The sequence below is a fragment of the Prionailurus viverrinus genome, chromosome E3 (assembly GCF_022837055.1).
Source record: "Prionailurus viverrinus isolate Anna chromosome E3, UM_Priviv_1.0, whole genome shotgun sequence".
NCBI classification, from domain to species: Eukaryota; Metazoa; Chordata; class Mammalia; order Carnivora; family Felidae; genus Prionailurus; species Prionailurus viverrinus.
In genome coordinates, this window is record NC_062576.1 from 24,271,720 (window position 1) to 24,298,393 (window position 26,674).

Here is a 26,674-nt window from a genome sequence, read left to right on the forward strand (position 1 = left end):
AGATAGAGTAACAGAAAACATATTTGTCAGTTAAAAAAGATGACAGCCCAACAGAATCCGATTACAGCACTAGCCAATAATACTAAGCAGAAAAATCAAATAGGAAAAAAAAGCTGTTATTAAACTAAACAATGCGTGAGAAAAAAAAATAACTTCAATATCACAGATTTTTAAGAGACACTAGAGAAAAAAATGGTCCCTGCAATATCAGTTAATTTAGACCAAAAAAGCAGATTCATACTTCCATCAGTTTATATATTACATGATCATCTGGGTCTTATTATTTCTAAAGATCCTGAAAAACATTCAAAACCACAGTAATGCCTTTTAAAAAAAAGCTTGAGAGGAGTTAAATGGAGATCAGAGAGAACTCTCTGAACAGACAGAGGCTGGGGCTCAAACCAAGTCTCAAGGAAGCATCACGGTGGGGAACAGAATGCACTCCCTGCTCAGCCTCGGTTTTCTAGCTCTCAAATCCTACTCTCTCCAGGGCAGGGATTCTCCAGGTCCCTTTCCTGAAATGAAGCGGAGCTCAGAGATAGCGCAGAACCACAAATAGCGAGCTGCTGCAGAAAGAAGGCGGAAAGCCTGGGAGAAGCAGCCACTTCTGGGCCTTCCCCCCTCAGCAGCTCCTGGGGCACTTCCTTCAGACCCTGGAACACAGTTTGAAAGGCACCGCTCTGGGGGCACCTGGGTGGCTCAGTTGGTTAAGCGTCCAACTTCAGCTCAGGTCATGATTTCATGGTTCGTGAATTCAAACCCCATAGTGGGCTCTCTGACGTCAGCACAGAGCCCACTTCAGATCCCCTGTCCTCCTCTCTGTCTGGCCCTCCCCCACCTGCGCCTTCTCTCTCAAAAATAAACAAACATTAAAAAAAATTTTTTTTTAATGAAAAGCACCAGTCTGGGAAATGGCAGGGAAATCTGGTTTGTACTGCTACTTTCTGGAAATAAGCATATGGTACAGTATGTCACACAGTGACTGGAAAGATGTGTGCAACCTGGTGCTCCTGGTAAGACCAGTTTTAGGAAAGAATTAAAACTGCAGAGTTCATATAACAGGCTCCCTCTCTCTCCACTTTTCCCATTAAGGCCTTAGGAGAGTTTAAGCAGATCTAATAATGTCTTTACAGTAAACCTTCTGCCCCACAGAATGCTAAAAAACTAGGGAAGGGGGGGCATAGACATCAGATTGCTAAACATGATGCTATCCCTCAAACTGCTTACTGAGAAAGTGTTACCTCCTCCAAGACCATTATTTTTTAATCTTCTGGTGGAAAAATAGGCTACAGAAAGCAAATATGAGAAAAGAGACTGAACTTACTGAAAGAGCTTTACAAAACTTCACACAGGAGCCACCGTCAGAGGAGGAAGAGGTACGGTACAGGCAGCACGGTGTGGGGGATGCAGTGTTGGTGTTGACTTGCCATAGGATCAAAAGTAAGTTGCAAAACAGTTTTTTGGCTCAAACTTTCCCGGTTATAAAATATCACGCTTCCCCTAGCCACCTTCTTGGGATGTAAGGACTCCTGACATTATAATCATAAAACTCTAGAGCTAGAGGTCATCTGACTTGTCTACATTTAAAGGCATCAGAGACGGAAGCACTGTCTATCCCCAAAGATCATGAGCAACAGAGGCTCCAAAAAAGATTAAAAGTGTAAAAAATAAAAGTAAATAAAAAATTTTTAAAAAATCACCAAGCACAGTGTTTCTCAATCAGGACCAACTCCACCCTCTAGGGGGCACTGCGAGCAGGTGGGAGAGTCTGGGGTCATCCCCATGACCCGGGAGTGCCGCTGGTTAGTGAATCAGGCCAGAAACGCTAGACTTCTAGATAGAAGTGGGTCAGTTCCACACGATAAAGAATTATCCCACTTAAAATACCAAGACACTGACCTCGCTCAGTACAAGGTTTCCAGCAAACATCAGGTATGGCTCTCTAATTTGTCTTTAATTTCTAAAGGTAGTGATGTCCATGGGCGGTGGGGGGTTTGTGTTTATTAACCACCCTAGGTTCTCTGGCCACAATCTAAGTTCTCTCCAGATTTAGAATCTGTAGAGGAGGTGTGTCTCCTTACAGGTATCTTCCTTATAATATAGACTCTGAAAACAGCTATCAGGTCTCTCCTTATTTAGCCTTTCCCTTTCTAACATAAAGGAGGTCTGGTAAGTATCTTCTTAGTCCAACAAGGCACCACAGTGCAGGGTGCCTCAGAGATACCACAGGTCCAGTTCCAGACCACCACGATAAAGCAAGTATCACAAGCAGGCCAATGAATCTTTTGGTTTCCCAGTGCATGTAAAAGTTGTTTACACTACGCCATGGCCTATAAAGTATGCAACAGCATTATATCTAAAAAAACAATGTACATACCTTAGTTAAAATATACTTTATTGTGAAAAAACAGCTAACCATCAACTGAGTTTTCAGCGAGTCGTAACCACTAATCAGAGATCACCAGAATACAGTAATGAAAAAGTCTGAATACTGGGAGAATTACCAAAATATGACACACAGATACAAAGTGAGCAAATGCTACTGGAAAAAATGGCACTGATAGACGTGCATGACACAGGGTTACCACAAAGTTCCAATTAAAAAAAAAAAAAAGGCAATTATCTGTGAAGTGCAATGAGGGATGCCTATAGTTATTTAAGACACAGCAATTCATGGTAATAATCTACCATGGATGGAAAGTACCAGCAGGCTCAAAATTAAGCTTTCTGGTGAGAATAAGACACAGGACATGTTTTGAGAGAGTGGGAGGTGAGAGTTAAACAAAACCAAACAAACAACAGAAGAGCTGCAGATAAGGGAATCCAAAGGAATTTATTAATTGCATTGCCTCTCTTTGACCAAACCGTGAAATTCCAAATCAAGGAATTTTAACCAGGGTCCCATGGGGCAGAGGTTGGGGGTAGGGGTGGGGGATGAAGGGGGGAGGTGGCTCAGAATTTGAAATCTCCCAAAACTGTATGTGAAATGTTGAATGAAAATACTATTTGAAGAGAAGATTCCTACCTTTCATCATTTTCAAAAGGTAAAGGACCTCATAAAGGATAAGAATCACTGCTACAATGACTTGCCTGCTTTCCAAAATAAATAAAATGGTATAGAACAGAAATTCAGTGTAGTCAATTTTAGAAACAAAACGTCAGACCAAGTTGTATAAACTCAACTGCCAAGACAAAAATAGCAACTGCCTGCTGAAGCAAACCTAAGGCAATTTCATATAAACAATGAAGAAAATCAAGAAAGAAATCTTGAGAAATGGCTCATGGTGCCTAAAAACATATTTAAGGACTAGATGATAGACCAGGGATCCAGACAGTCAGGAGAAGCTGGCTCGAAACCTCAAGGGGGGAAAACAAAGTGAGCCCAACCAGTGGCTTTAAGCAGTCCAATAAGGCTTTGTAAACACTAAACTCTACTGATTTTCTCCTTGGCATTCTAGATTCTTGGGCCTTGGGGATTTTTGAAAATTTCGCCAAGACAAGACTGAAAAAAATCTGTACTCCTAAAGCTTTCTCCATGGATTTATATGAGAGAACCACACTAGAGATGGGCATTCCACAGCAAGTTTACAAAATTCTGGTGCGCCTAGACATTATGTTAAGAAGAGATGTTGGGCCTTCACTCGAAATAAGCCATCACACATTGCTGGGTTGATTAAATCCCCCCTCTCAAAAAAAACAACAACTTGTTCCTGGGAAGTGTGCTAAAGCAAAGATTTTACTCTTCACCACATGTTAAGGGCTTAGTTCTTGCTACTCTCTATAGTAGGGGACTAGCAGCATCATGGGCATCACTTGGGAGCTTATTAAAAATGCAGAATCCTTGGGGCACCTGGGTGGCTCAGTCGGTTAAGCGTCCGACTTCAGCTCAGGTCATGATCTCGCAGTCCGTGAGCTCAAGCCCCGCATCGGGCTCTGTGCTGACAGCTCAGAGCCTGGAGCCTGTTTCGGATTCTGTGTCTCCCTCTCTCTCTGACCCTCCCCCATTCATGCTCTGACTCTCTCTGTCTCAAAAATAAATAAATGTTAAAAAAATTTTTTTAAAAAATGCAGAATCCTAGGTCCCTGACCTACTGATTCACAATCTGCATTTTCACCAGATCTCCGGGTTGTTTCTTGTGCACATCAAAGCTGGGAAGCACTGCTCCAAGTAACTCCCACCGTAGAAATACAGACTAATGAGGCTATTTATCAAGTTATGGTGAATTTACTTTCTTAAGTTTTTTTTATGTTTGTTTCTTTTTGAGAGAGAGACAGAGACAGAACATGAGTGGGGTGGGGCAGAGAGAGGAGACACAGAATCCGAAGCAGGCTCCAGGTTCTGAGCTGTCAGCACAGAGTCTGATGCGGGGCTTGAACCCACGAACAATTAGATCATGACCTCAGCCGAAGTCAGATGCTTAACCAACGGAGCCACCCAGATGCCTCAAGTTATGATGAATATAAAAGGCAGAACTGCAGAAGGCTAAGACAATGGACCCACCCGCTGCCAAGGATTCTGACTCGCACAAGTATTGTAGCTGAGGTGATCAATACCTTTAACAAAATAGCTTTTCTCTTTCATTTTCTTTTTTTAAACCTAAGGAGAGAGAAAAAATACACAAGACTCACTTACCCATTGATAGATGTTCTAGACATAAACAGGCTAAAAACAGATGACACAAAAGAGTGATATAATTGGATAAATAGCCAGCCAGATTTCTCAATACTGTTGTTTAAGAAGATCTGTGTTCCTTGATCAAGATAGCTCTGAACAAAGACAGCCTGGAGTGATTCGCATAATTTCTCTCTGTTGCACACGTACCACTAAAAAAAAGAAGAACAAGTGAAAACACACAACTTAAGTGTCATCTAAGAAGTCCAAAAACAGAAGCCAGAAGACTAAATCAAATCCAGTATTTCTAAATGTTATAATCTCATGGCACTGGGAGGATAATCATCATCTCTTACACTCAGATGACCTATAAAGTGTAAAATACTTCCACATACATAATTTCTCATCTAATTCTCATAATGTAGGGGGTGCAGGGGGAAGAGGTTTCTGAGTCATGCAGTTTAGTAGGTGACAGAGCCAGGCCACAGTCCTTGTATTCTGACCCCCTGCCCAATATTTCAGTCACTATATCCCCAGGACCCTGAGATCTAGGAAGGCACAGTTGGCCTCTCCTTCACTGAAAATCAACATCAGAAGGCAGTAAGTAGCATTATTAACCTTGTTTTTAGATAAGGAAACAGTCACATAACGCAATGGTTTAATTCAAAACCAGCAAACAAATCAATGGCAGAGTAAAGCAGCAGAAATTACCACTCCAGTGACCAGATAAAGCTGCCTTTCTTCTTGTAGGCTATATAGAGGCCTTTAGAATTATTGAGGTGCGCTTTACTAGGTCATAGAACATTCTCACAGACCGGGGGCAATATGTGCTTGAGAAAGATCAAGAAGTTACTTAAGGTCACATCGTAATCGATGAGAAGACAAGGTAATAACATGCTGAGAACGAGACTTCTGGGAACAGGCTCTAACCTGAACGTACTTTTCAGAACAAAATTCAGGAGCTTCAACTGTGGATGAAATTTAACCTTCTATAATAAATGTTTTCCGTTTAGAGTTAGTGTACCAGGGAAGGGAGGGAAGTCAATCATAGGGTATGTCAGCTTTAGAGTCTGCTCCATGATCAAGTCCTGGCTCTGCCATTCGTGTGTAAGCTTGGACAAGTCACTTAATCTCTGGGCCTCTGTTCATTCATCTGTAGACTAGAGATGTCACTGGTATCTATCTATCTTAGTAGGGTATTGAGAGGATTAAATAAGGTAATGCAGGCAAATCCTCAAAGTAGTACCAGACACACAGAAGAATCCTATAATAATAGCAACGAGATTCCTCTAACATGGCCTGATAAATAAGAGTAAACCCATTAATTACAATGATGAAACTGTAGGGTTGACCAGTTATTATTAATCCATTATCTGCTAAAAAAAACAATCAATCCTTCCCAATAAAGAGAGCCTTCGTCAAAAGTAATTTGCTTCCGGGGCGCCTGGGTGGCTCAGTCGGTAAGCGTCCAACTTTGGCTCAGGTCACGATCTCACAGTTCGTGAGTGTGAGTCCTACGTCAGGCTCTGTGCTGACAGCTCAGAGCCTCAAGCCTGCTTTGGATTCTGTGTCTCCCCCTCTCTCTGCTCCTCCCCCACTCACACTCTGTCTCTCTCTCACAAATAAATAAACATTTAAAACAATTAAAAAAAAAAAAGTAATTTGCTTCCCCCTGACAAATATGACCATTTATCAACAGGCATCCTGTAACTGCTTACGCAATTGGTGGGCCAATTTTACAGTCATCCTAAGCTTGCTAAATGTTAAAACAAATCTTGGGTAACATTCCTGACACTAACATTGAAAGGAACCAGTTATAATCCAATACAAGCAAGCAAATAGGCACATTAAAAATTTAAAGATTAACTAATCTTTTTTTTACAAACCCTATATCCAAACTAGATACCAAATTTCCCATCTGTTGACTGATTTGTTAATTTACCTTTTTTTTTTTTCTGAGGTTTATTTATTTATCTTGAGAAAGAGAGAGCACGCGCATCTGCCCAAGCAGTGGAGGGACAGAGAAAGAGGGAAAGAGAGAATCCCAAGTAGGCTCCTGCTCTGTCAGCACAAAGCCCAGCGCAGGGCTCCATCTCACGAACCTAACGGTGAGATCATGACCCAAGTCACAATCAAGAGTCAGATGCTCAATGACTGAGCCACCCAGGAGCCCCTGTGTTCATTTACCATTTAAACACTGTTACCAAAACTGCTTGGACTTGATAACTATTTTTACTTTTTCCACTCTACATGATAAGCTTCTTACATTTACTGCCTATACTTTCTTCCTTGGTCTGAAAATGTTCTTGCTTAATCATTAATTCTTAATATTCACTGTGCCTGAAGTTATGCCCCAGTAGAGGTCATAAACCATTTTTTATTATACTCACAACCTCCTGGTACACATTCTGAACTCTGTGATACTGAGGCTACTCTGACTTTTATTTATTTTTTATTTTCTGAAATGACTAATCAAGATGAAAGCCATCACCTTAGTAATAGGCAATCAGGTACATTCTATTAGTGCAGACAAGAAGTCATTCAAGTGAAACAGAGGAGCTAAGAATTCCTTGGCATCCACTTGTAAATGGACAACTAGAACAACAATGGACTCTGACTTCTAGAACGAAGTAAGACTTGGCATCATTAACTGCAAATATTGCTTTCAAGTGCCAAGAGGAAAACTCCAGTTCTTAACAGCATTTCTCTCAATTCACTGACACATGTGGTTGAACCTTTACAGTTATACAAGTGCTTCAGAAAAGAAACTGCTTACTGAACAGAATGTGCTATGGAATGAGAAGGAGTAAAGCCCTTCTCTTTAAAGACAAAGGTTGGAACATTTAAAAAATTTGTATAAGAGGGGGGTGGAAAGCCTGGGTGGCTCAGTCGTCTGACTTTAGCTCAGGTCATGATCTCGCAGTTCATGAATTCAAGCCCTGCATCAGGCTCTGTGCTGACAGCTCAGAGCCTGGAGCCTGCTTCCGATTCTGTGTCTCCCTCTCTCTCTGCCCCTCCCCTGCTCACACTGTGTGTGTGTGTGTGTGTGTGTGTGTGTGTGTTTGAGCGTGCATCTCTCTCTTAAAAATAAATAAATATTAAAGAAAAAATTCTTGGGGCGCCTGGGTGGCTCAGTCGGTTGAGCGTCCGACTTCAGCCAGGTCACGATCTCGCGGTCTGTGAGTTCGAGCCCCGCGTCGGGCTCTGGGCTGATGGCTCAGAGCCTGGAGCCTGTTTCCGATTCTGTGTCTCCCTCTCTCTCTGCCCCTCCCCCGTTCATGCTCTGTCTCTCTCTGTCCCAAAAATAAATTAAAAACGTTGAAAAAAAAATTAAAAAAAAAAAATTCTTAAGATAAAGGTTGGGGGTGCCTGGGGGGCCCAGGGGGTTGAGTGTCTGACTCTAGATTTCAGTGCAAGCCTGCTTAGGGTTCTCTCCCTCTCTCTCTGCCCCTCCCCAGCTCACGGGCACACGCGCGCTCTCTCTCTCTCAAAATAAATTAATTAAAAATAAATAAATATAAAAGTTGAAACCCATGCTCCTCCTGACCATTTGCATGATACAAATGCCAACTCCACAGCATTATTCAGAATCATCAAAAAGTGGAAACAAACCCAAACGTCCATCAACTGATGGATAAACAAGATATGACTGATCTATACAACAGAATATGGATTATTCAACCATAAAAAGCAGTGAAGTCCTGATTCAGGTGACAACATGGATGAACTGTGAAAACATTATGCTAAGGGAAAGAAGCCAGTAACCAGTGGCCACAAATGATATGTTCACTTACATAAAGTGTCCAGAATAGGCAGGTTCAGAGACAGAAAGGAGACCAGTTGCCAAGGGTTTGGGGGCAGGGGGCAGTGGGGAGTGTCTACCAATGGATATGCAGTTTCTTTCTGGAGTGATGAAAACGTTCTAAAACTAGAGAGTGATGGTGGTTGTACAACTGTGTAAATATATTGTACTAAAAAACATTGAACTATACACCTTAAAAGGATGAATTTTATGGTATGTGAACTATACATATCTCAATAAAGGTTATTTTTAACATATATTTACATATCTAAATGTGGATAGCACTTTAATTAAAAGTGGTTTGAGGGGCGCCTGGGTGGCGCAGTCGGTTAAGCGTCCGACTTCAGCCAGGTCACGATCTCGCGGTCCGTGAGTTCGAGCCCCGCGTCAGGCTCTGGGCTGATGGCTCAGAGCCTGGAGCTTGTTTCCGATTCTGTGTCTCCCTCTCTCTCTGCCCCTCCCCCGTTCATGCTCTGTCTCTCTCTGTCCCAAAAATAAATAAATGTTGAAAAAAAAAAAAAAAATTTTTTTTAAAAGTGGTTTGAAAATTTAAGTGGCCAAACAAACCTCTCTAAAAACTGAAAATTTCAAATGCAAATCTGATCACATCACGACCCTGCTACACAGAAGTCTGAAGCTAATATCCAAAATGTTCAATATGGCTTACCAGGCCCCACACGATTTGTCCAGTCTGTATCCACAGTCACCTCGTGACACTGCCTGCCCACCCATAACACCTGGCTATTCACTATGTCATAACACTGCACCCCTCTCTTTTTCTGGAAGGCTCCTTTCCTCTGGATATCTCACATGGTGTTTGCTCCATCCCCTACATTTCCATCACCCCAACCCACTCTCTCTTTACCTGGTCAATTCAACCTAATACTAAAATATTTCTTCAAGTATGTTTGCCTTGAATTTGCAGACTAGGCTGGGTTCCCCCCATCCGAATACCTCTCTCCTACATCTCATATGTCTCCTTGGTAACATTTATGAACATTGAACTAATAACTGTACATAACTGTATGTTCAGTGTATATCTTCCCAGAAAGAGATTTCATAAAGTGAGGGACAATGACGGACTTCAGTGCCTAATACGGATACAGTGAACAATAAATGTCTGTCAAATGAACTACTGTTAAAATCACAGGCAGCCTTGGGGCATCTGGGTGGCTCAGTTAGTTGAGTTGCCGACTCTTGATTTTGGTTCAGGTCATGATTCCAGGGTCTTGGGATTGATCCCCGCATCAGGCTCCATGGTGAGTGTTGAGCATGGAGCCTGTTTAGGATTCTCTCTTTCTATCCCCTCTGCCCCTCCCATGCTCGCTCTCTCTCTCTCAAAAAAAAAAAAATAAATAAAATTAATGTTTAAAAAATAAAAAGAAATAAAATCACAGGCAGCCTAACATAGAATTTGGAGTTTCTAGCAAATTCCTGGAGGGAATGAATATAAGGATAACCACAGAGATAGCTGTCACTGGGTTTCTGTCAATTTCTGAAACTCCAAGGTTTTTGAAAGGTCTTACTTTTCTTTTTTAAGTTATTTTATTATTATACTTTATTTATTTATTTATTTATTTATTTATTTATTTATTTATTTATTTATTTATTTATTTATAGTAAACTCTATATCCAACATGGGGCTCGAACTCATGATCCCGAGATCAAGAATCATATGCTCCACTGACTGAGCCAGCCAGGCACCCCTGAAAGGTCTTGCTTAAACTCACTTCTGCAAACAGTGGTTAAACCTACCCACTCACCACAAAATTGCAACACCACAAGCAAGCAAGGAAGGATGACACTGACTAAAACACCTACTTTGTATCAGGCCCTTGGCCAAATACATTCACATTTCATTTACCACCCCACAACTTCTGGACAAATGGGAAGCCTGGGGTTTCTGAGCACTTCCAGCTGATTGAGGTTCCTATTCTAGGTGCATGTTGTTTTATAAAGGTTTCTTTCAAAGAAGTTTCTCCTCGGTCTACCCAGTGTGTCTGAGATTTATTTTCAGAAAAGAAAGCAGGACCATTCTGTCCAACTAAACTGGACGGGGGTGTGTTTAGAGAAAAGATAATCTGATCTAGATAGCAACTAAATTACAGGGTTTCTCAACCTCAGCGTTACTGACATTTGGGGCCAGATAATCATAATTTGTTATGAGATGTGTCTGATGTATTAGAAGATGTTTAGCAGCATCCCAAGCCTCTACCCATCAGCTGCCAGGAGCGCTCCCCACTCCCCTCCCATCAGGACCACCCAAAATGTCCCAGACATTGCCAAATGTCCCCTGGGGGACAAAATCACCACTGCTTGAGAACCCCTACATCGGCCTACCCAGAAAATTTCATTAGTGTTTCCTAATTATCCCAGCTTAACAGTGGTCTAGGGAAAAACTAAAGATGGATTTACACTCCAGAGGAGAGAAAAAAAATCAGAAACCAAGGGAATCTAGTAATGGGATTACGATCTTGGCCAAGAACTTCAAGCCTTAAATAAGCAGTCCCCTTGCCCTTAAGATGAGATGCTGATAGAAAAATGAATGCAGGAGCCCCTGCCACCCCACTGGAGTTCCTCTCTCCAGACAACCCAGCTTAAATGAAAAGCTGTAATGAGCTCATAGCACTGGGTGGCCTATCTGCAGGCTCCCATGCACTTTCAAGCAGGTGAGTTCTTTGAATGTGTGCTCCTCAAAGACTACAGAGACCAAGGTGCGCAGGCAAGAACAAAGCATCACGCTCATTAAACGTTCGCACTGGAAGGACTGTGTGCCAAGCCCACTGTGGGCTGGCCTCCTCAGCTGGAGACCAGGGCCGGGAAAAACGTCATTTTAGCATCTTCCTTCAAAGCTCACTTGAACTTTCTCCAATCCAAGAGGGTAAGGAAATCTTTTAAATAACGAATTCTAATCAAACCAGTTATATACCATGCAGTCATCTACTAATGCCAAGTCCAAGGTAGGATGTGGTAATTAACCAGAACTTCTAAAAACTACAGTAAATACTGTAAAATACAGTAAATACAGAACTTCTAAAAATACAGTAAATTACTTGCAACAAGACTGTAGCTATACTAAAGATCAGACAAATAGCCAAATGACGTAGACATGAGTTGTGAATGCATATGTGACAATATTCGCTAATCAAAATATAAGGTATTAGGTCAGGTCCCATGAACATCTCCTAATCTTTATATAATCTTGGTGGATCAATCATTCCTTCAAAGCAGAAATATAGTTTTCTGATGAGATTATATTTGCTTATCAAACAGAGGGATATAGTTAAAAGCTTATCAGAATTTATTTTTTAGTTCAATAGTCAAACGTGTTATATAATTATCTTTTCTTCCAAAATACAGAGGACTTGAGCACAGTAGGTAATAGAACTGGAGTTAGAAAGTTATTTTAGGGGGGCACACCCAGGTGGCTTAGTCAGTTAAGCATCAGACTTCAGCTCAAGTCATGATCTCACAGCTTGAGTTCAAGCCCCACGTCAGGCTCTGTGCTGACAGCTGGGAGCCTGGAGCCTGCTTCAGATTCTGTCTCCGTCTGATTCTTTGCCCCTCCCCTGCTCGCACACTGTCTCTGTCTCTGTCTGTCTCTCAAATATAAACATTTGAAAAAAAAAAAGTTATTTTAGGGGTTGGGCGCCTGGGTGGCTCAGTCGGTTAAGTGTTCCACACTTCATCTTAGCTCAGGTCATGATCTCATGGTTCGGGAGTTCAACCCTGGCATCAGATTCTGCACTGATAGCACAGAGCCTCCTGCAATTCTGTCTCTCCCTCTCTCTGCCCCTTCCCCACTTGTGCTCTCTTTCTCTCTCAAAATAAACTTTAAAAAAAAAAAAGGTTATTTTAGGGGGCACCTGGGTGGCTCAGTCAGTTAGGCGTCCTACTCTTGATTTTGGCTCAGGTCACAATCTTAGGGTCATGAGATTAAACCCTATGTGAGCCCTGTGTCGTGCTTAAGATTCTCTCTCCCTCACCCCCTTCGCTACTGGTGCTTTATCCCCTAGATACAGGCACAGAGCCCCTAAGACTCTTGGGGCATCCCCTAAGTGTTAAAGAGTATCTTTTGGGGGCGCCTGGGTGGCTCAGTCGGTTAAGCATCTGACTTCGGCTCAGGTCATGATCTCACGGTTCATGGGTTCGAGCCCCGCATTGGGCTCTGTGCTGACAGCTCAGAGCCTGGAGTTGTTTCAGATTCTGTGTCTCCCTCTCTCTCTCTGCCCCTCCCCCACTCATGGTCTGTCTCCCTCCGTCTCAAAAATAAATAAACATTAAAAAAATTAAAAAATAAATAAAGAGTATCTTTCGTATGCTAATATAGTGATGGGGGAGGGGGGTCTGAACTTTCAGCCCCACCTCCAACCTCTAGACAAAGGAGAGGAGTCAAGAGATTGAGTTCTATCACCAAAGGTCAGTGATTTAATCAACCATGCCTAGGTAATGAAACCCTCAAAAAGCCCCTAAACAACATGGCTCTAGGGACTTCCAGGTTGCTGAACACCTGGAGAGGGCACGGAAGCTCTGTGCCACCTTCCACCTGCCATACCTTGCCCTATTCATCTCTTCCATTTGGCTTTCCCTGAATCGTATCCTTTATAATAAACCAGTAAACAAGTAAAATGTCTTCCTAAATGGAGTCATTCTAGCAAATTATCTAACCTGAGGGAGGGTTGTGGGAACCCCAGAATTTGTATACAAATTGGGCAGAAACATGGCGGGGGGCGGTTCTCTATGTACCTCCAACTTGCAGCTGGCACCCGAAGGGAGGGCAGTCTTGCAGGATGGAGTCCTTAAACCTCTGGACAGATGTTAACTCCGGGTTGTGTCAGAACAGAAATGAATTGTAGGACACCCAGCCAGTGTCAAACAAATAGTGGGTGTTGGAAAAAAGACATCATAGGTACGATTTTTTTCCCAGCATTAAACTTGACCAAAGCATTCACAAACTGGATGAAAGCCAGAACTTGGGACACTTATCCCAACGTTGTCTCACTCACACACTACAAAACTGCAACTGGTGTTTTTGCATACAGCTACATAGATTCAATGTCTCCATGCAGCTCTGCTAAAGTGGGGGCAGTTTCCTACTAAGGAGACAGCCTACTTTCACAGACCCTCATACAACACAAGGCTTCCTAGGAGTGGCATCATGAAAAGGTGGGAAAAGCCTGGGCCTTGAAACCAGACAGAGCAGAGATCAAAACCCAACTCTGCCACCTACCAAGTATCTCCTGAGCAAGTGTCATCGATCTTAGGCTCAACTGTCTATTAAAAAAGGGGGTGCGCCACCTACCTCTGGGAGTTGTTATGAGGATTAGAGAGAATCATTATAGTGTCTGGCAGACAATAGAAACACAGTAACTTGATTTCCTTCCCCTTCCTGTCCAAGGACCACAAAAGCCAGTTAGAGAACTGAAGTTCAAGAGAATGCCTAAAAACCACACGGTAGGTCTGGGCACCCAGCCATTCTCAAAAGGAATGAGTAACCAAAGACCTGAGGCATTTAGCACCACTAAAAACAACTGGAAAGGCTCCACTGATGGGGGTCCATGAACACCGAATCTTTTCTACTACAGGGGGTGGTCAGACTAAGCCTGACGACCTGGACCTGGCAGCTAAGGACTCAAAAATCACATTCTAAGTTCTGCAATGAATCCTATCAGTCCAGACATTCAATCATTGACACTTCCTTGCACTGAAGCACAGCATACGAGTCAACATTCAAACCATTCATTTTTCTTCCACAGATGACACAAACCTAAACCAACAACCTCTTTATATGAGATTTCAATGTGTACAGTGACAAGGCACCCAAGTCCATGGAGGGAAACAATTCATATGGATTAGATTAAGTTGTTTCAGCTTTGATTTAATAAATAAATAATTGGCAATTTTCATTTAAAATATGCACTCACTGTTAGAATTTTATAATCCTAAGATTTTAACAATGCTTTAGAAGGTCTAAGCAATGGTCTTTTACTGGCATTTACCAGGGTGCCCTCAAGCACCTTCAAAGGGGAACATAAATGCTTCTAGTGTATTCAGCAGCAGAGAGAGATCCTGATATTCTGTGAAACTGAGGCAAACACTTGTTGTTTTTTCAATGTCTCTTTATTTTGAGAGAGAGACAGCATGAGCAGGCAGCGGGGCCAGCACAGAGAGAGGGAGACACAAAATCCAAAGCCGGCTCCAGGCTCTGAGCCTTCAGCACAGAGCCGGACACAGGGCTCAAACCCACAGACAGCGAGATCACCACCTGAGCCAAAGTCCAAAACTTAAATGACTGAGCCACCCAGGCACCCAGAGGCAAACATTTGGATAGGGTTTCAACACAATTGTAAGGAAGGAAAGAAACTCCTTTCAGAATCTCTTTGGTATTCAGCTGCAGAGGCCTCCAGATTCTGGAAGGCAGCTCAGAAGAGGATACAAATCCATCAGTGTCCATCTGGCTAGCTGGTGACTGCCCTTGAGCATTGTTAACTTGTGCCTGACTTTGATCAGCCCCTGCAAGGTAAATGGGGAGTGAGGGGACAGGACACCAAATCTGTCCATTAGCACAACCTGTGACCTATGGCTGTGATGTCCAAGTATTTTTTCATTTGGAAAAAACCCCCAGTTGTTTCAATTCCGTCTTACACCCCATCACCCCTTGCAACATAACACAGTTCAGAGCTTACAGAAGGTGAAAAAATAAGTCAGATATAACACAGCCTTGCAGTTTTAAGTTATACCTTGCTAATTCCAGATATTCAAGGTTACCTGTGCTCTTAAGAATCCTTACAGTACATCACCTGCAGAAACCGTCCTGGCTTGGTTCCAGGGAGTTCCATAACAATTCTTTTGGCACTCCATCAGTTCAGAAACTACTGAATGACTATTATTATCAAGAACCTAGTTAGTGAAGCCTAAGAGTCCTTTCAAGTTTCAACAGCTCCATAATTGATGCATTAACTTCAAGTACTAGGTACAATGAGACAAAAACACTAGATGCAAAGTTTTTGTTGTTGCTGTCTTCAAGTTCCAAGCCTGCCAATGTTGAAAAGTGACATATGTAGTTTCTCACTGCCTGGCTCTACTTCTTCCCAATGAGGCAAACTATCCACCATGCAACCTGTGACTAAGAAATGTGCTGCTGATGAAGGCAGCTGGAAACTTTCTCTGGAGAAGACTCTTTTTTTCTGTAAGGGGCTACAGAGTAAATAGTTCAGCTCGTGGGTCACACAGTACCAACCACTGCTGCTGTCGTGTGGAGGCCCCTGTGGGCAGTAAGTAAACGAATGTGGTGGCTCTGTTCCAACAAGACCTTATTTGTGGATATTGAAATTTGAATTTCATATAAGAAATTTTCACATATTATAAAATATTACATGCTTTTGCAGCCATTTAAAAACGCAAAACTAGGGGCGCCTGGGTGGCGCAGTCGGTTAAGCGTCCGACTTCAGCCAGGTCACGATCTCGCGGTCCGTGAGTTCGAGCCCCGCGTCGGGCTCTGGGCTGATGGCTCAGAGCCTAGAGCCTGTTTCGGATTCTGTGTCTCCCTCTCTCTCTGCCCTCCCCCGTTCATGCTCTGTCTCTCTCTGTCCCAAAAATAAACGTTGAAAAAAAATAAAATAAAAATAAAAACGCAAAACTATTCTTACTTTACAGGCTGTAACAAACAAGTCAGTGAGCCCAATTTGGCCTGCAAGCCACATCCCAGCTCTAAGAGAAGCCCTTCCTTGCTTCTCTCTTGCTTAAAGTGAAAAATAATCCCAGCTTTGAAGCTAGCACACCAAACCAAATTACTGAAATGGTGCTGCTACTATAGTTTTAGAACTACTTTAGGGCAAAGGAGCCTTGCAACTCATCTCCAGGCTATCATAACTAAATAGCAATTTTTAATGATAAACATTTCCCAAGATTTCTCTTTTAACCAGAGAATCCTCCACCATAATTTCTTAATAAAATCATCATAAAGAAAACTTGTGCTAAGTACGGTTCAATTAAATCCATTGGGGCACCTGGGTGGCTCAGTCGGTTAAGCATTGACTTCAGCTCAGGTCATGATCTCACAGTTTGTGAGTTCAAGCCCCGCGTCAGGCTCTGTGCTGTAAGCTCAGAGCCTGGAGCCTGCTTCAGATTCTGTGTCTCCCTCTCTCTCTGCCCTTCCCCCGCTCACACACACTCTCTCTCTCTCTCTCTCTCAAAAATAAATAAAAAACATTAACTAAAAAATTTTTTTAAAAATCCATAACCCCACTTTCATGCAACCCCAAAAGAATCAGATGTGGCTTGCTATAGAACCCACACCCCCAAATGAACACCAGAAAACCCTGTATAAAACTATAAATGCGAAGGGGGCAAGAATGTTAGAGTCAAGTTACTTTACAAGTAAGAAAGTTCATAAGGCAAACCCAGGATCCTGGATTATAAAGAAGATAACAAATGAGCGCAGGCACTCTGCAGAGAGGAGTCTCCTCTTTCACTTTATCTCACCGTGGTCTCTATAGACACATTTCTTTTGTTCATTTTAATCTTTATTCACAGGCAATATTTTCATATGTCAATGCATCACTGGATTGATCACTCTAAGGAAGAGTCAATCTGCCCCTAAATATTCAGAAAGTACCAGATTAGTCTTCACTTTGGAGAAATTAGTGGCCAAATTGTTGGTCCAACTGGTTAAAACACACACATGTACACATATAACTCAGTATCTCAGAAGTGTAACAAAGTAAATGGGGTATCGGAAACCAGTATTAGTAACTGATTCAGTTTTTAAAAGGCACACAATTAGAAAGTATCTCCTGTTAGGAAGTACTTATTATGAGGCTACGTCTCCAGCTATAGTCTACCCAGACTCCACAAAAATCAAATTATGTAAACAGTTTTTCAGTTTTTTAAATATAACCAATTCTTTTATAAGCATTATATATATTACATACAAAATATATATATAATAAATCAAATGTTATAGTAGAGGTAATCACAAGTGTCATAAACACCTACAGCTAAGAGACTCCACCATAATTCCACATCAGTGGAAATAAGCTTCCTTTTTGTCCTAACCGGAACGTTACTTCTACCAATTGTTGAAAATGACATTTCTAATTCATTGCTTTATGCCACTATCCATATTCCACGTGGATATGTGACATTTGGTAACTGTACATTAGCACCGCAGTACTTTAGAATTGTTTCTCTATGAACGATTAATGTAAGTAATTTATAGCGAAGAATGTGGTTTCACAACTGAAGATCACCTACTGACTTTATGTACTCTCCTAACAGTATCATAGGCATGACTACCTAACAAATCAAAATAGCTCTGGGATCACAAAAAAATTTTATGGGAATTTAGGACTTCCTTTAAAAATAGAAAATGGGCCACAATCAGTAATTACTAAATAAAAACTATAAGCTACTTTCCTTAATGAATTGCTTTATGTCCTTAGATAATTCTTTACTTTCATTAAAACACACGAAATCAACCCGAATGTAAACTCTCTGAACGCCTGGCATAACAAGAAATGCAACATAGGAAAATGAGAAATCTATGAAAACGATAAGTCATAAGATGGGGAATAACCACTTACTGCTCTCTCGAAAGGCAAAATGCACTATAAATGCTAGCAATTATAAGCCAACACTCCGACAGAGTTTAAAAGCCTCTTTTCAATGAAGGCAAGGTTAACCACAAACTATATTATGGTCAAAAATGAAATATCACTCTTAATTCCACAGTTGACCTGCACATACTTCTGTAAGTGGCACCACAAACTAAGCTAACGAAAAGACTGCCTAACCGGTCACATCGCGTCGTTCACGATCCACAACTCGGAAAAGAAGTCACTCCTCCCTAATTCTGTTTTAAAAACCCTTCCAGGAAAAGCTTGCATCATCTTCCTTCTTACCATATCTTTCTGGTCGACTACCAACATCGAAGTTAAAAGGAGATCTCTCTTTGGTAGGAGAGGAAGGTTCAGCAGGATGGGAGTGTGAGGACCTGTCAAACACATTTAACTGCGGAGGGAAAATGTCACCCGAATAAGCCCAGAGGGTTAAATGGCTCACAATGCACGGTTAAATTTCTTTATGGCCCTTTGTACGTTCAGAGATTCAACCAGACGAAAAGAAGGACCTGCTTTTCGCTTTGATTCCCCGGGGGTGATGAAGGCGGTCGAGGGCGATGGGTTTGGTCTGGTCGTTTACATCGCAGGCCCCGGTGCCAGATGGATGCCCGTGGCCACGCGCTCGCCCCCAAAGTTCCTGCGTCGTGCCGCCCGGCGCCTGCAATCACCGCCTGGCACCCGGGAACAATGCGGGGCGCCGGGGCGCCCACACCCGGGCCCGGGAAGGAACGAGAGGCCGTTGTCCGCCCGCGCCCGGGAACAAAAGGCGCCGCGGGGCCCGGGCCGAACGCTCGAGGGTCGCGGAGCCAGCGCCCGGCGGGGACGACGTCGGGGAAACTTTCCGAGGGGCCGAGGCGGCGGGGCGAGGGCCCGGGGAGGCCCTCTCGCCGCGAAGCCCCGCACAATAGCCGGGCCGAGCGCGGGAAGGCCGGGCCGCCACGCCCCCGCCCCCGCCGGGCCCGGGCCCGACCCCGGCCGCGTACCTGGTGGTTCTCCTTCCTGCCGCCCGCGGCCGCCGCCGGCCCGCCGGGGCCGCTCGTCATGTTCACGTACAGGGAGCGGGTGAGCGGGCTCCGCAGCGTCCACATCCTCCGCGCCAGCCACACGGACGCCAGGCTCAGGCACAGCCAGCCCGCGAACAGTCTCATCGGGGGCCGCGGCCGCTCGTTCGGATCACCGCCGGCGCCGGAGCGAGGAGGAGGAGGCGCCGCCGCCTCCGGCCGCCGCCGCCGCCGCCCGGACTCGAGCCATCGCGCCCAACTTGCCCATCCAGCCCCTTCAGGGCCGAGGCGGGGGGTGGGGAGGAGCGGGCGGCGCACAGCCTTCCCACCTCCCCCTTCCTTTCCGCCCGCGGAACGCAACCGCCGCCGGCGCCAGGTTCCAGCCGGAGCACTTATGAGCGGCCGAAGCGCGCTCCCGCGCGGATTGAGCCGCCGGCCGGGAGGCGGGACAAAGGGAGCGCGCATTCGCCAGGCGCGCGTCCCCGCCTCCTGTCTGGGCCGCGGCTTCACGTAATGGCGGAGATGATTTTCATTTTATACGGCAAGGGCGATACTTCCGAAGGCAGTTACTGAAGCCTCCCGGTCCCTCCAAGGTGGTGTCCTTAGGACTTCTGGTCTTTCCTCGCCTTAGTCGTTGCCTCTGGGCGCCTCATTCCCTTCCCCCAACCCCCCCACCCCGACCCCGGCAGGACTTAACCTGGTTGTGCAGATTGACCCGAGGGTGAGGAGAGGGAGTCTCCTGCCCTTCGTACGTCCAGACTGTCAGACCAACACCTTGCCTGAGACGGACGCTGCCAGTTCTTAACTGTCACTGGCTCAGCTGCGTGGCTTCTTATTTACATTTAGAGCCGAAGAGCCAGACCCCTACCCCAAGGTCCTCCACCCTGCTCCGCAGGAGCTACAAAGCGGTCTGGAATCTAGGGAGAAAGGATATCACCAAGCCCTTGGCTCTTCCCAGTCCTGTTCCCCAAGCCTGGCAAGTTGCTGGCTATATGTTTCTAAGAGATATCAGTGAAAGCTCTGCCTTTGTTGGAAGCCACTGCAGCTCAGGCACCTGCAAGTATTACGTTGATGTATTGATGACCCTGCCCAAGAACGAAGACCCCCAAATCCGAGGCCCTTGCTGCTTGTTTCCTTGAACTAACAGATGGAAGTTGGACCCAGCACTCTTAAAGCGAACTAAGCTCCGGGAGCAATATTTACCCGGATGTTTCTTTGATCATTTCTAGCACGAGGAGACCTAGCAACGTTTCAGAACCGAAGGGTTACACCGTGTTCCTGTGTCTGAAGTTCTTCCTGCTGCTACCACCAAGCTACAACTAAGGAGTAATATATTTCATGGGTTCTCTAGCTTCAACACCTTTTCCAGGTTTGTTTGGAAACTGCTTTTAATTTAACTGCACTAGAAATAATGTAAATACATTTTATTTTAGTTCAAAAGAAGTAAGCCTTACCGTCAACTCCAGTATTGCACTTCAGAGATTACCATTTATGAAGCAGTGGTATGGTGATCCACTGATGAAGAACAAAATCGTATTTTACCCACAAACTTATTTATTAGCTTCTAAGAATCCTGGCTTGGGACTTTTTTGGAACAGGGGCATCTTGTTGCCTAATGTGAGGTAGGCTATAACAAACACAAAGGGGAAAGGGGAGGGTACTTTGTGTTCTCTCTTTTCAGTATGTTACCTGACTACTTCCTGCTAAAATGCCAAAGAACCTGAACCTTACTAAATCTAGTTCAAACTTGTAGTGGTCCTGGCCCAAGTCATCAAAAGGGAACCATATTAGCCAGTCCAGGTAAACTCAGTTTGTTTACCATGTCACCTGCCCCTTCTGTCTCATGCAATCAGTGTCAGATAAAGCAGCCTTCATCTTTTTAGAGGTGGAGTGGGGAGGAGGGTGAAAGCAGTAGGAATATATAAAGTGACACATTTCATTTCTGAAAACAAAAAAGACAAAAGGTATGCCCCCCAACTATAGAGTAAACCTGAGGAGCCACAGCACAGAGACTGCAAAATGTGTCAGATGAACAAGAAGCAACTAGATGCCTACTGAACTCTGAAGGATTTGGGGGTCAGTTGACAGCCAGGAAGCCTAGCATCTCAAAGGAGCAGATTTTCATTTTATACCTGAGCAGCTGGCCTGGAAAAATAAATCACCCACACATTTAAAATAGTCTATAATAATCACAAAATAGTCAAATACATGTTATTTACACTTAGCAAACACAGGAAGAAACCAAAGCACAACATGATCAAATGATTTGCCTAAAGGTAGAGCAAATTCAATAGCAGACCTTTTCATAGAACCTGGTATCCCAGCTTGTGATCCTTCGATCCATCTAAGAAGCCTCTTCGTTGTCTCTCTCTTCTCAGAGAGCCTCCTGAATTACAAATGAGGAGGAAGGAAAACAGCAAGAGTAAATATACTAAGCAGAAGTTCAGATTGCCCTCGGGGACTGCCCCCTTCCTTCATCTACTAGAATGTCACTACTGTATATTAAAACCTCAATTAAAAACCTCAGTTATCCATAATGGAGAGGGGCAGAGGCACAAATAACACAAGAAGCTGAAAACCAGCCAATATCCCTTCTAACGTGGCTTTTAAATGCAGTCAGTAATATTCCAAAAACACAGAAATAACACCCTCTGTATTGACCTCTGCTCACTGCCCTCCTGACCAGGAGCTCAGGTACTGAACTTGGGTCATAGTGCTGTGCATAGGCCCCAAATCTTGTCTGGATCACTTTCTTCTCTAGAACTCTAAGCAAGGATACCTTTTGGTGTAATTGTTCTTATCAGCTACAAATTACAACATATCCATGTTCTCTTTTCAGTGACAAAATCTAATGTAAAGGGAACCCATGGAGAGCCTTGCAGGCACCTGGGTAGCTCAGTTGGTTAAGCATCCGGTCCCTGATTTCAGCTCAGGTCATGATCTCATGGGTTATGAGTTGGAGCCCTGCATCAGGCTCTTTGCTGACAGTGCAGAGCCTGCTTAGGATTCTCTCTCTCTGCACCTTGCCTACTGTACCTTTCTCCCTCTCTCTCTCTCTCAAAATAAACAAACGTAAAAAAAAAAAAAAAAGCTTTAAAAAAAAAGAAAAAGAGAGACTTGGATCTGTAGAGGCACAAAATGTGCCAGTCACTGTTGGTCATTGTCCTCTCCTTGAAGAGATTAGTGTAAAAAGCACTCAAAAATCACAAGTTTTTGTGGACTTTTTTATACTTAGTATTTTGTAGCGTGTCAGAGAATGGTGCAAGTTTCCCCCAGTATAGATGTGCCCTGTGGTAATTAAGCAATGAGCACCTCCAAAAAATAAAATTAGTAAATGTATCCAACAATTTATTTTTATTTATTTTTTTAGAGAGAGAATGAGAGTGTGAGTAGGGGAGAGGGGGCGAGAGGGAGAGAGAGAGGGAGGGAATCCTAAGCAGGATCCACACACAGCACAGAGCCCCACTAAGGGCTCCATTCCACAGCCCTGGGATCACAACCTGAGCCAAAATCAAGAGTCAGACGCTCAACCGACTGAGCCACCGAGGCACCCCGACATTTTTTTTCATTAGTAAACAGGGCATTTTTTATCTGAACTTGGTTGATATAATTTCAGTGATACACAGTGATCACTGTGATCTCTGCTTGGTAAATTCTAAATTCAGGTGAAACTGCAAACAGGTTAGAAAAAAATTGGCAACATAAAGTAGCAATATTAAACCAGGAGTTACCTATAGAGGCAAGTACAAATAACACAGTGTACTCTTGGAGATCTCCCAGTGCTAACTCATCAGCATACTGGTTTGAGACAGACCAGCTGGGTTTGAAGCCTGGCTCTATGCTTCTTGGTAATGCAATTTGAGGCAAATAACTTGATTGCTGTAGGTCTCACTTTCCTCATCTGTGAAATGGGAATAATAATAATGGTTACCTATCTCATGGGGATGTAGTAATGATTAAAGTATATATTCTAAATATAAAAGACTATATATTCTAAATATAAAGGACTATTCTAAATATAAAGGTGCCTCAAGATGCAGGAAGCTCTCCAGAAATGTTCATTTGCTCTTGTTTTCATTATAACATGGATAATTCAACCTCTTCTGATGACCCCTTTTCCTTATCCATAAACTAAGGGCCATGATTCTGAACTGCCTACTTCATAATACACCTACGAGAATCAGATGATCTTAAAGTCTCAACCAAGATTATCATAATAAGGATGTTCGGTCCTAACATAACTGTGATCTCTGCAAAGCTACTCTCCATAAAACATTCCCTTAGAGTCCTTGATGAGAGCTCCTCCTCATTATGTGTTTATTCCCAGGCTCCTTCCTGAGACTTGGGACTAAGGGAGGAAAGATGAGAAGAGGAAAGAGAACACAAATCTAAAAAACATTCAAACCTAAAATTACAAAATCAGGCAGCACATAGAAGTCATTTACTTGTGAAGGATGACTGTCTTAGTAGGAAAGCCTTTCCCTCTCTGTTATATAGAACTCCACACCAACCATGGCATTTCACCTGCTTACAACCTTCAGAACCCTGCGACTTCCCTCTACCCCACACCATGGCAATCTCATACCTGTCTCAGTTGATGTCAGGAATAACAGCAGAAAGACAAATAGCACTTTCATGTGGTCAATTAACATTTATCGAATACATGCCACACGCTAGGCTCTAAACTAAGTGGAACAGAAACACAGTGCCTCACCCTCATACAGCTTGCTGTCTGTCTGTCTAGTAGGGAGGCAGACCTGCCCAAATAATCAAAAATATATAATTACAAACGGCTGAGTGCTAGAAAAGAATTGGATATTGTTAGAACTTAGAGGGATCTGGCTTGACTGGGGTGTCGGGAATGGAGTGTTCAGGGAAAGCTGAAGTATGAGGAAGTGTGGCATCATGGCCCTCGTTTTGACATCTCCTTGCTAAGCTTGAGCGCTTCCGAGTTGCCCAAGTTCCTCTAGATTATAGATGCGCCTAGTAATTGTGAGAAAAGAAATAGGGGTGCTCTTGGAGCCTTCTGGGATGTGAAGACTCACGGTGGCCACCTATGTAATTATGTTGTACATCTACATGACTGCTTTTAGGACCCTTCGAGAAAATCTGCACATAATAGTTTAACTCACTTAGAGGAGTATGTGTATTATTTAAAAATACATATTTCAACTCTGCAGTGTCCTTCTAGTAGGAGGTCTGAGTCAGAGCTCTGAAAAAAGAGAGAAGGCTGTTGTTTTTCATTCACTTTCTGGGATATTTTCAAAGGTCCAAAGACCTTTGATCTCGTTTTAAGTATATTTTCAAAACATCCCTATCCTTGGCCTCATAATTGCTGTCTCCTGCATGTATGTGGGTTTGGTCTTATGAATGGCCACTTCCTCTCCACCCAGTGTGCCATGTCACTTCATGCCACTGTGTTTTCATATACTTGTTTTGAAACTATAAAGCACTCAAACTTATGGTTTATATGAAATACATGAAAAAATTGCACGGTACAATGAGAAAGCTTTAAAACAAAATCTAAATATTTCATAGTAGACAAAATATATATGTGCATACATAAACATAAGTGATCTTAAAGAGTTTGTATAACATAGCACAGAACCACATCTCTGCTGGCATGAAAGACGATGACTATTTTATTTTTGCACAACCACATATTGGTCTGAGAATGAGGAAGAATACGTTTATGAAAGAGGATACTTGAGCAGTCAAGCAACCTGAAAATCAGGCAAAACTATCTCCCTTCTCTGGTAAAAACAGTGATTGATTTTTTTTTAATGGCCACAACTAATGTGAGTTTGTTTTACAACTTAACCTAGGATCTTCCTTAAACGTGTTGTGCCTACAAATCATTAAACCCAGAAGAAAGACATTTGACTATTAAATATCCAAAACCTCAGCATTTTGAAACCCCCACAGCTGTTTTCCTTCAGTTCATAGTTTCCCCTTACCAACAAACATCCTTTGTTCCATACAGTTTCCTAAAATCGAGAGTCAATACTGCAAACAGCTATTAAGCTATTCCACAGTAGAAAGTTTATTTCAAGTTCATTAGCTTTCTGTCCTCAAGTCTTTCGAGTAAAGTTTTAGATATGGCAGGGACAGGCATTAAAGGCCATTAGCTTTTCCTTCCACTAACAGAGCTCAGATTCTGCTCTCTTCCTCCAGCCTCCCACACCAGTTCTGGCGGGTGGGGTGGGAGAAGCCAGCTTTGCTCAAGGACCTCACTAAAGTGTAGTTTGTGAATATAGAACAGGCTATTCTCCCTCCAGGAAAAGTCCATTTTATAACCAAAACTATAAATGACATTGGGGCCAAATGTGCTGTTTTTTAGACAGACATAATTTTAAACAAATTGCCTTAGGTTATACATGCACTGTTTTTATTTTCATAAGGAGGCATATTTATAGATAATTTTCACCACATCTACAATGCTCATCATAATGATTCAATGGAATGAGGCTTTATGTAAAAAAGCCTTAAGTTATCCCTGTAGACTTTGATAGAACAATGGATTAATTTTTAGAGTCTCCAACGTCCTGGTTGATAAATGAATGGGAATTTCTCCATTGTCATACTATAAACAGCAACATATACATAGGAATATGTATACATGATACATGTCAAATCATATTTGAGAACATTTAATATTTATTAGCTCTTTTCCTCATTTAGAATTTATATTTGGACACAAGTATCAGGAATACATTATGTTTTTGACATATATTATAGTTTAAAGAATTTTTAATTTTAAGCAAACTCTGTGTCACACGTGGGGCTTGACCTCATGACCCAGAGATCAACAAGAGTTACATACTCTACCAACTGAGCCAGCCAGGCACCCCCAAAGATGTTTTAGGGAAAAAATTAAGTCAGATCATTTTGACATGATAGGCAGTACATACAGTTGATTTTTTTTTTTTTTTTGAGAGAGAGAGGGTGCAAGTGAGTGAGGGGCAGAGAGAGAGAATCCCACGAAGGGCAGAAAGAGAGAGAGAGAGGAAGAGAGAAGCACGGCTCACCCTGGGCTCGTGTTTTACTCAAAGCAGGGCTGTACTCACCCTAAGTGGGGCTCATGCTTACCCGATGTGGGACTCGAACTTACAAACTTTGAGATCATGACCTGAGCTAAAGTCAAATGCTTAATGACTTAGCCACCCAGCCCCCCCTCTCCCCCCATGCAGCTGATCATTAATATTGTCCTGAAATAAATTCTGGAAATACAGAAATAAAATTGCTGTGTATGTATAATGGATTAGAAAAAAGAAATGTAAAGTCACCTTTTTTTTTAACATTTCTTTATTTTTGAGACATAGAGTACGAGTGAAGGAGAGGCAGAGAGAGAAGGAGATACAGAATCCAAAGCAGGCTCCAGGTTCTGAGCTGTCCGCACAGAGCCCAACATGGGTTCCAAACCCACGAACTATGAGATCATGACCTCAGCCGAAGTTGGACGTTCAACAGACTGAGCCACCCAGGTGCCCCATAAAGTCACCTTTTAAAAAGGCAGGTCTGGGGCTGCTGGGTGGCTCAGTTGGTTAAGCGTCCAACTTCAGCTCAGGTCATGACCTCACGATTCGTGAGTTCAAGCCCCGTGTCAGGTTCTCTGCCGATAGCTCAGAGCCTGGAGCCT

At 43.1% G+C, this 26,674-nt stretch overlaps 1 protein-coding gene and 1 long non-coding RNA gene across 4 annotated transcripts in view; one reads left to right on the forward strand and one right to left on the reverse strand.

Moving 5' to 3' along the window:
- Positions 1-21,421, reverse strand: part of METTL9 (methyltransferase like 9) — a 52,962-nt gene extending 31,541 nt beyond the window's left edge. For 2 of the 3 annotated variants that reach the window (XM_047839405.1, XM_047839404.1), the window contains exons 1-2: positions 19,018-19,370; positions 4,634-4,824 (exon numbers count right to left, since the gene is read on the reverse strand). In XM_047839405.1, the coding sequence (XP_047695361.1) occupies positions 4,634-4,824; positions 19,018-19,182 (356 nt within the window). In that variant the 5' untranslated portion in view covers positions 19,183-19,370. Of the gene's footprint in view, positions 1-4,633; positions 4,825-19,017; positions 19,371-21,334 lie in introns of those variants that run through there. The other variant, XM_047839406.1, reaches the window with a different exon arrangement.
- LOC125154783 (uncharacterized) overlaps positions 19,463-26,674 on the forward strand; it is a 29,713-nt gene continuing 22,501 nt past the window's right edge. The window contains exons 1-2 of the long non-coding RNA XR_007147923.1: positions 19,463-19,628; positions 20,265-20,404. This is a non-coding gene — a long non-coding RNA (uncharacterized LOC125154783). The remainder of the gene's footprint in view (positions 19,629-20,264; positions 20,405-26,674) is intronic.